Consider the following 10,619-nt stretch of genomic DNA (forward strand, 5'->3'; position numbering starts at 1 on the left):
AATACAGAAGAAAGTTACATTGTAAAAGTAAATGCTAGCTATACAGAAGATAGTTACAGTGTAAAAGTAAATACTAGCTATACAGAAGATAGTTACAGTGTAAGAGTAAATACTAGCAATACAGAAGATAGTTACAGTGTAAGGTTAAATACTAGCAATACAGACAATAGTTGCAGTGTAAAAGTAACAACTATGGAATAGTGAACAGACCAAACTACATATATATGTGGAACCAATGAACATCATAAGACATTGGTAATTCATTTAAATTCAGTAAACAGAGGGGATATTTGTGTCTATGTATTCTTTGCGTATCTATCTTGAAACCATGAAAAATGCAATTTCGCCAGAATTTATTTAAACATAGCCTCCTTTTCTTTTTTAGCACGTGTTTAAGAAACTTCAATAGTTTATGTATGCAAAAATGTGTGGATTTACATAGGCGACATACTTATAACAAACAGATTTGCCTCCCTTGTTCATCAAATATTGAATTCCAAGAGTAATAACAACCTGCATAACCTGCTTTACTGCTGTGTTGTTATCACCTTACAGTAAATAATGTTACAGAAATTCTTATTTCAGAGTTCAAATTTACACTTGGATACGTCAAACAAGTACTCTGGAAATGGTTTCTTGTGCCATATTTATTACCTCCTATAATTCAAAACAAACTAACTATATGTGTAGAGAAAATCCATCCAAATGACAATGGACAATCCATCACATACAAATCTAACGATAAAAACATGAGGACAAACAGCATTTATTTTTCATAAAACCATTTCGTTTAAAGAGTCTAATCAGCTGTCAAAGCATTAAAACGACTTTAAATAGAAATTTAAATACCATTTCACAATAGGTCAAGATGTTTCTCGGTGTGTCACTCAATAGTAATAGTTGTCTTATGAAACAGATACGCTACTCTTTAATAGACATGTACCATGTTCAAAAATTCATTTTGTCTCCAGGAAATGGCTATGAGATACACTAGCATTACACGTAGTTTGAAAGTCAATGTTATCTCTTGTTAGTAGCTGTAACCTAACTTTACCAGTTGATTGGTTATTCCTAGACAACCCTGTGGTTGCAACATATATATGATACATCCACATTCTATACCATATACATGTGTATGTACTCTTTGTTATTAAAGAGGCGGATGCATATGATACTTAATAGTTTTAAAGATTTTCATTTATCATCAACTGTCAAGCAAATTCATTTTGAAAAGAATGATACAAAACCCAATTATCTTTATCAAAGCTATATATTCAAGTACAACTTCGTCATGACATATATACATGCACAATGCATATACAGCTCAAATCACTTGCTTTCCGTTTAGTCCGGATGAAAATAGCTATATTTCTAAAACTAGCAACAATTCTTTGTGATTCACAGACTCAATATTCATTAATAAGCACACTTTGTAATAAGAATATAGAAATGTAATAAAAAGTTTATTAATTTTAGTTGATGTTTATGATCAATTCGGTTATTGACTTATAATCTGCACAAAGGTAAATAACACATAATTATTTCACACAAAGTCTGCAGTCTTTTCATCTACACTAAGATTACAATTACAGAAATGGCTTTGATTTGTCATGTATACATAGTATATGTGATGTATGACAAAGTGATATCAATATCCACTGTTGATCAGGTTGACAATAGTTGAATTCATAGGTGCATAATTTCTTGCGTTCCCAGATGACAATTTTCCAGATTCGTAGATCTGCCATTTTCCGTCATTATCTCGCGACAATGAACACATAATGACCGCCTGAGAAGAACTTGCGTGTGTAAAGGTTGTTTTACACAGATCAACTGTAGGGTTATCAGCCTGGTAAAACTTTAAACTCGGATTCGGATATCTGGAAATGTTCGGAGAACACCAAGCACTTAGTGTGAAGTACATTTTTGTAACATTACTAGGTATTTTTTTCAGATGGACATTGATGGTGTGATGGCCGATCCTTTTCACAGCATCCATGACATCACCAGAGTGCCATAATCCTGTCAAAGGGAAATGTTGATGTTCAGATTGATATCCACGAAAATCGCATATTGCCATATTTGTTGTTCCATTATACACCAAGCAGGATGCGTCTAGGTAATCACGACCGGATATAGGATATCCCCAGTGTAGATCGAAGACCACGTGATCAAAAGCCTCTGGGATAGAATAGAGCAGCACCATCAGGTAGACAGTGGTGTTGGGTGGTACATTGAAGTCTGACAGGGTCGCTAATTTTCCATTGCTTAATCTGTTCTGGAAATAAGAATCAGATATATATATTCTCGACGGAGGGATCGTAATGATGAACCTATGATTCATTTGTGCTTCTATATTGAACTGAGACTTACAAAGGGCGATCTTTATCAAAGTTACAATAATGGATTTATTGTGGAATGTAAATTAAACATAAAAATAATAATATGCTTATATCTGCTTCAGATATAACCTGAAAACATGGTTTATAATACACGTAACGATAAATGAAAATTGAAAACAAATGATCCATTTGCAATACAATTTGTATTGAGTAATATCAGATAGACATGAAAAATTAAAGATTTATAACATCAGAAAAGCAAATTCTTCAACTTGAAAAAAGGTGTTTAGACATTTAAGAAACTCTTCGCTCATTAATTAAGAAAATACTCAAAAATGCAGGAAAATAACTAGACTGTATGTCCATATTCATGGAACAAAATATTCAAGTAATACACGAAAAACACGGCGACTGGAAAATGTACAAGAAGAGTAAGTAATGTAACATTCTTCTCAAATGAGGACAAGGTAAACAGCTACGGAACCATCAGGCTAACTAACAAGTATCAAACATGCCTGACTTTATCACACATAAGGAAATATACTATTTCCCAGTGATATCACTATGGCGACCATAAAACTATTTGATCTGAACATCTGTCTATATTTGTATAAGGTACTTGCCATACTAGTTAGATTTTTCTCAGAATCAAAGTCGTGCTGGAAAGCTAAGTAACTGATCATAATATACACCAATACAAGGAATGGCTCGAACGAGACCTTAGCTTTGACAAACACTTTAAAGTATTGATCAACAGCTAATACATACTGTTAATTCATTGTTGTTGTGATTAAGTTTTTGCTTGTCGACATCGTGATTCAGTCGGTGTTTTATTTCGTCTTTTAGCTTTAAAACTGTCATGGTGGAGTAGTAGGGAATGGAAATGGATTCACCCGTGAGGACAGTCACGTGAACGAGGTCCCATCCCTGTTTTGCCACCGATGGCGTGTATGTACTCTCATACACGGTGAACATAGCACCCAATGAAGCCTCCATCATTTTCACACTGTGACTGTCTGGGTTCACAGATTCTTCACAACCAGGATAGGGACACATCTTCTCCTTTTTAACACACTGGATCACGCACTGAAACAAAAATGGAATTTTGGATTACACGCCAACACATATCTGCTGGATATGGGTGCCATTTACGAAACTCTTCACTGCCCCCTAACAAACTGAGTATTAAATACAGCACAACGCCTCAGTACACGACAAAGGAATTTAAAGGAATGCACTTTTTTGGGCAGGATAAACATAAATGAATGGCCTGCACTCCTGGCCAGTGACATCATATCGTAGGCTGAAATGAATACTGATGCTATACATAAAAAAACAGACACAGAGTTTTACAGAACATGTGACATTTCTGTTGTCTCTGAGAATTGTTCTCAAGTAAGTCAGTTAATCTGAAAATAGTAAATAAATGTGAAGGAGGAAACACGACCAGTAAGTCCAGTTGTTTAAAAAATGCTGCTTTGAAAGCATTATTTTAAGGTGGTTGATCGCTTCATTATTCCCGAGATAACTCTGAACTATGGATCGCATTTTAGAAGGCGGCACACAGTACATATTAATCGCGTGTTTGAAATTCAGAAAGATTGGTCCCCAATGCACACCTATTTGCTGACATTACAACAATTGGTCAAGCATTTGAATTTTGCTTAAATTCTTCTAAAATCTGAATCATTTACAAAAATTGTTTAGATGTTTGTAATCCATAAATAAAAAAACCATTTAAGTAAAGGCCTGATAATAATACAGCTTATTCACGGTAACACCATCCCACTAATGTAATATTGCACAGGCGTTTTTGAAAAAAGTGGTACATATTGATAACATATTCACAAGACCTAACCCCCATTCACCTTTGCTTACTTCCTTTGTTGAAAACAAAATATCTTGAAGGAAAACGGATGTGTCCAGAAATAATCCAGTGTCTCGCCAGTGTTATAAAGGGAGACTACCTCGTTGCGTTAATGTCAAGGTCTGCCAAGGGGATACTTTGCAAGGCTTAATGGGAAAAACCAACAAATCGATTTGAGATTTTAATGACAGGATTTATTAAAAAAAAAAACAACTTCAGTTAACACCTCCTTGACATCGTTCCACGACATGTACATTTGAAGTCTTACAGAAATCAATACGATAATTTAGGCAGATCAAGTTTTATAAATGGAGAAGGAAGTTTGAATGACTTATTTCGTTTATCATTGTCTTCAATACGAAAATGTTCTGTTTTTAAAAATGAAATGTCTTTAATCAACTATTTCATGTTGACACAATTAATATCTTTACTTAGCATTTGAAGTTTTAGTCGGTTTACATTGAGCAGTGAACGTAGACTGGTTCTCCTGAAGAAGACCGGTTTGCTTAAAAACATTAACTGCTACCCCATCTTACTACATGTAATTTCAATCATTCACAACAAGAGAGTCTATCCCAATTTATTCACCCTCGCCAAAATACAGCTTATAGTTTAAGACACTGACCATGTATTTTCCATGTACGTCCTCGGTTAATCAATGTGATACACTTGGCTTTGGTCTCTTAAATCAGCAGTCTCACCAACTATCATTGTGATTCCTTCATGTGCTCTGTGCATTAGAAAAGCATCTAAGATAAAATCTTACCTCCATGCATATCAAAGATGGATGGTCACAGTTGTCTGTAACATCATAGGATGGAAACTCTCTTGACAATTTATCATTGGAACAATGCCGGCACAACATGATCAGATGTCATATGCCTGTCAAAGTAATTGTGATAAATAATGAGTGGATTGTTTGTATAAATGATATTAGCGTGCATGTTTTTTTCATCACATCTTATCATACGACAGAGATGATATCTAAAAGTGTCTTCAGTAATAACAAATATATTTCATACGTGTGTCATATGCTAAAATATTTTAATATCTTTCACGAGTGCACAGGACGAGTGAAATATACAAAACATATTAAACACATGAGTGAAATATATTTGTTATTACTGAAGACACTATCAGATATTCTATTTAATACATTTTCAGTATAAAATCACGAAGCTGACTATGCTTTTTGCGGACACTACTCACTCATCATAACTTCGCAGTATGAAAATTGAAATGAAAGTTAACCATAGAAATGAATGTCGTGTTACTATTTCGGTCAACAACCCTTTCAGGTTTCTAGTTTTTCAGGGTTTTCTTGTACATTGCTTTATGATTTGTTAGTTTTTTTTTAAAGATGATTTCTCTTTTCATTTGTATAAGTCAGCAACAGTATTATTTTTCACTAGTATATTTTTATAATAACACTTTTTAATGTGATACTTCTCTATATTTCACTAGCAAAAATTTGATAAATACTAATAATCCGCACCTTAAAAGTCCATGAGAGATGAAGAAATGGCTATAGAATGTATCAGAGTACATGTATAAGCAATTAATCAACAATAACATAAAGGTTACAGAATCATTTTTCTATCAAAACCTATCAATACACAAGTGGTATGTTTTAAATCATACTTTGATACAGAATTTCAGCACCGGCTCGATTGAGGTCAGCCGCCCTCGAACACAAACTTGTTATGTATGTTTTATCAATAAGGTGTATCATAAGAGACACTTACATGTAAAGAGCTCACTCAGATTACATTTGTATTGTATATTACATTATGTTACAATATACTCAATAAGTGACTCATTTGGTCTATGCTCTTGTAAGTGAAATAGGGTGTCGTATATACAAGTGTCATCCGTTTATGCTTTTGATTGAGATTGAGTGTCGTGTTCTAATTAAAATAAAAGTTAACTTAAATGGTTGTAATAATTCATTTAATCAACTATATGTATACCTTATATGTAATATACTGTTGATATATTTAATGTGTTACGTATTGATGGACCCATAGACTCTATATATAATGTATATGAAAACCCTCGCCAAAATGCAAATTACATTTAATATTCTAAGACACTGACCATGTATTCTCTATTTAATGTACAATAGTGCTTTTGGTGCCTCATAAGTCGATTAACTTTGGCTGGACATTGATTTAATTTTTAATGTTTTATTCATTTTATCATGTATGTAGATCAATATGTGACACTTAAATAAAATAAATGGTCATTATATTATTTTTACTATTATTAACTAATTTAACCATTAGGCTAGCCAGGTGAAGCTGTGGGCTGAATAGTTGGTACTAGGGGTCTGTGTGACACTTCATTGTGGTTCTATGTCTTGTGTTTTTTATTATTGTACTAAGGATCCTTTATAATATGCACCATTAAATGCATCATATTGCAGTTAAGCTCAGTGACATACCCCCAGAAGCCATTGTGTTCAGTATCGCTTAGTGTTCGCATGTCGATGACAGTGATCAGTACGGGGGCTCAGATATAGAATTTTCAATGTATAACGAGTAGGTGACAGCAAGAAACACAGCGAGTGATATATTTAACTGAATATTTCGTTGGTAAATAAACATGTATTTAACTCATAATAGGTAATTTTTACTTATATTTGGTAAACATTAGAATTAACGTCTACACCTGAAGTTGATTGATGAAACCAAACGATTATTAATGACAACACAACAGATAAAGTTATATGAAAACACTGAGAAAGAAGGAAAGAATAATACCTAACTTTAGTCTCTGAAACCAGGGGCGTAGCTAGCCCAGCAGAAAAGTGTAAGCCTAGGCAAGGGGTCTGGGGGCCGCCTAGGCCCCAAGAGGGTCCAGAACAGAGTCCTGGTGGGGGATCAGGGGGGCGAAGCCCCTCCGACGGAAAATTAATTTCATGATTAATCAGATGTACTGGTAGATAGGGGTATATAAAAACTCAAACACAGGTTTGGGCCAAAAGTAACCAATATTTTATTATTATGTAATATTATGTAACATTACAAAATTATATATCTGTGGACAACACAGTCCACAAATAATGAAATACTGGTCTTCTGCTAAGAGACAAATACAACTAATAACTACAACATAAAAGATATAATCTAAAGGGATGGGTGGGATGGGTGTTTATCATTCAGGATTCTAAAGCCCTGTCAGTGCTGGAGGTGGGACCTGGTCACTCCACAGTGCTCTGGAGACTGTGGCTGGGCAGGTCAGTGCAGCAGTGTAACCTACAAACCTCCTAGGTTGTCATTGGCTAAACCTGTCAAGGTGAGGAGGTTAATGGCTGACCATACAAATCCCCATTATAGGCACAATGTTTCTCAATGGTCCCATTGCCCCAAACTTGACATGCCAAATGTTAGCCCTGACCCCCGGATAACCGACCTGATAAAAGTTGGGGCAATCTGACAAGAATGACACTCCATCCCACCTCATTAATATTGTATTGATAACTTAATACCTACATTTCAAAGATGTTTTGAATCGTTTTCTGAGACAATTTTTTTTTTAATTTCTTCAACCCCTGATTAAATAAAAGCTAACTTTCTGTTCTTTTGATTCGCGACAATGTCCATAACAATTTCCGGATCTTGGTTACCTGTACCTTCGGTCTTTGATGTGTCACTTTTAGTGTGGTCACTCGATTCGACTTTATTTTGTTTGAAAAACTTGTCGATCGACGTCTGTAATCCAGAAGCCTTCTTCATTTTGAAAATTTGCACTTTAACAACATTATGATCGGAAACGTTGAAATGATAGTAAGAAGTAGAATAGTATGACGTGTATAAAGTTCCGGAAAGCAATGCACTAGGCCTAGTTATTCAACAATTTTCTATTTTTAATTTCTTATTTATCAAAAAGTATTAGATATTTATTTTCAACCTTAGTTTTGTAATTTTGTCCGACATACTCTATGCACAGATTTTTTTGTGTGTAAGCCTGGGCTTTGCTACGCCCCTGGAAACCCAACTGGATTGTTCCGTTTCATGTGGCCATGGAATTAATACCACATATATTCTTATACGTGATGATATTCATTACCATATTACGAGGACACTAAAACCTATAAATTGAAAGTATATAAGATTCTTAGTACTCACGTGTAAGCCGTTCGAGGTTATAGTCTACGATACACACTGCACGTACCCTGACAGCTATCTGTTCGGTGTCCACGTGATTAATATTAGGGACGTGTGCAGAATAACTAGGAATCGCCAGTGAAGAAGGCAAGTAAGTAATACGTTAGTTGCTATGTACTGTTAGTTGATGAGTATTTATTTGGTTATTGGAAGGTATAGAAATAATGGAAGGTAGACAGTGTTAAAATACACAATTATAAATATGCATTTTGTGAATCAATTCGTATGCCCACAGTCACGAGAATTTCTGAAAACACAAAACGAAAGCAAAGCATTCCAAGAAGACATTAAGAAAGAAACACAGTAGTATTCTTATGTAAACCGTCTACCGGACTAAAGATATTGACAACTAGGAATCCCTAGTGAAGAACGCCGGTAAGTAATATGTTATTTACTAGTTGCTGAAGGTATTTGTTTGGTCATTGAAAGGTAAAGAAATAATGGGAGGTAAACAGTTGTAAAAACACACGATGATAAATATTCACTTTGAATGCCCGCAGTCACGACAATTTCTGAAAACACAAACCGACAGAAAATTATTCCAGGAAGAAATTAATGTAAATTTGATAGGTGTTAAAATAACGAGGACGAACACCGGTTCCGGTTCCAGTTGTTTATTCGGTTTATCTAATTATAAAGACCCTACAACATAGAACACATAAAGCACATAAGCACGATCCCTTATAATACATGTAACCCATGTGTCCACATGTGGTATTTTAATAACCATGTAGCATAGATGCATACTCAGGTATCATTGTAAATGTCCTTGTTACTGTTTTGTGAATGTGCACGTGACGTTACTACGTGACATGTTGTTTACGTCTCATGTATTGTCCAGTGGAATGTGTGGTATGTGGCCGAACTAGTCCGACGTGACATGGACTTCAACGTGAACGCAACTCAGCACTTCTAACACCTGCATTTGTACTGCATGCTAATTGCATTCTCCACACCTGTTTACGTCACTTCCTTTGGTTTTCTTTCTATCTGTCTCTCTCTGTCCTGGCACTCTACTGCTGGACGTCAGCGCGAGCGGTCCAGCAAGATCATATATCATACACATATACTATACGTATCACTTCGTATGGTGCGGGGCCAGTGAAGCCTGGTAAGTTGACAATGCTGTGGAAGTTGATTGTATCCGGCGCGTTCGTGATTGGTGAGTGTTTGTTTCGAAAGAGGCTTGGAGTCTAAATGTTTGTCTTGTCTTTTCAGGTTCTTTTTCCCTTCAGAAATAAATCATCGAACAAATTTGAAATCAGAGTGATTTGTATCTATATATATATACCCAAGCACACCCCGGTGACATACATATCAATACATTAAATATCACACATAATGTACATTATAGATCATATCACAGCTGTCATTATCTCAAAAGGGAGTTTACTATACACAATGTATATCTACTTGTAGTATATGGATACAAACGGGTAATACTTTGTAAATATAAAAAAAAAGGAATATAGCGATGCGCTATAGCCACGTACGTTATACATTATTAAACTGCATTTAATAGAACGTTATGCTACAAACAATATGCAAAGTGAAAACCTACCCCAACAATGGGTCAAGGGTCCTAAAGTAACATAGGGCTCATTAATCACATGAATATCATCAGGATCGTAGACGATCAACTGTAATAAAAACAACGCATATATAAGTAATTAAACAGTACGGGTCATTGAGTATTTGTTTTGCATAAAACTACACAAGATCGACGATATTATTGGCGTACACAATACACGCGGATTTTGATAAATAATTATCAATATCATTACAAATGATGTTACACAAGATATATAACACCATTATCGATCTTTCAAAGCAATATATAAAAATATAACTTACAATTTAAGGGACAAACGCCTCAAATGTCGAACGGAGGTTTGAAACGTCCGTACTGGTCAACGTCCCCTTTGTCCACTAAAAAACCCGCCAAATACAGACAAAGACCAAAGAACGAAAAACGACAATAACTGGACATACGTAGACACACTACGTCACATAGGTGAACTGGACATATAGACGCAACATATATACATACATCTTAACGATAACAGTCGACGCGAAAATTCAAACAACGCGACGCTAAACAACGGCGGCCAAACTTAGCTAAAAACCGACCCTATTACATTAAGAAAGAAACACAGTAGTATTCATATGTAATGTATGAAAACCTCTACCGTACTAAGAAATGGATAATTATGATTTGACAAGATGTATACATAGTGGACT

General features: G+C 35.0%; 1 protein-coding gene across 2 annotated transcripts; it reads right to left on the bottom strand.

Annotated features, from left to right (window-relative positions):
* Positions 1–747: 747 nt before the first annotated feature.
* On the bottom strand, positions 748–8,402 carry LOC132543898 (uncharacterized). 2 transcript variants are annotated; one of them, XM_060207442.1, is made up of 4 exons: positions 8,340–8,402; positions 4,976–5,091; positions 3,111–3,428; positions 748–2,278 (listed from the first exon to the last, which is right to left on the bottom strand). In XM_060207442.1, exons 2-4 carry the CDS (start codon positions 5,072–5,074, stop codon positions 1,649–1,651), a joined length of 1,047 nt encoding a protein of 348 aa, XP_060063425.1. In that variant the 5' UTR covers positions 5,075–5,091; positions 8,340–8,402; the 3' UTR covers positions 748–1,648. The 2 variants fall into 2 exon arrangements, with proteins under 2 accessions (XP_060063425.1, XP_060063426.1); XM_060207443.1 differs by lacking the exon at positions 8,340–8,402 and adding an exon at positions 7,844–7,889.
* Positions 8,403–10,619: the final 2,217 nt, after the last annotated feature.

Source organism: Ylistrum balloti, unplaced genomic scaffold (genome assembly GCF_031769215.1).
Source record: "Ylistrum balloti isolate Yb309-2 unplaced genomic scaffold, AGI_CSIRO_Ybal_v1 Utg369772, whole genome shotgun sequence".
NCBI lineage: Eukaryota > Metazoa > Mollusca > Bivalvia > Pectinida > Pectinidae > Ylistrum > Ylistrum balloti.

Excerpts from the sequence above, each read along its gene's own strand:
- LOC132543898 (XM_060207442.1), bottom strand. The coding sequence starts at position 5,074 with ATGTTGTGCCGGCATTGTTCCAATGATAAATTGTCAAGAGAGTTTCCA. Across the intron at positions 3,429-4,975 it reads CATCTTTGATATGCATGGAG|TGCGTGATCCAGTGTGTTAA; the intron begins GTAAGATTTTAT and ends TTTTTGTTTCAG. Across the intron at positions 2,279-3,110 it reads ACAACAACAATGAATTAACA|AACAGATTAAGCAATGGAAA; the intron begins GTATGTATTAGC and ends TCTTATTTCCAG.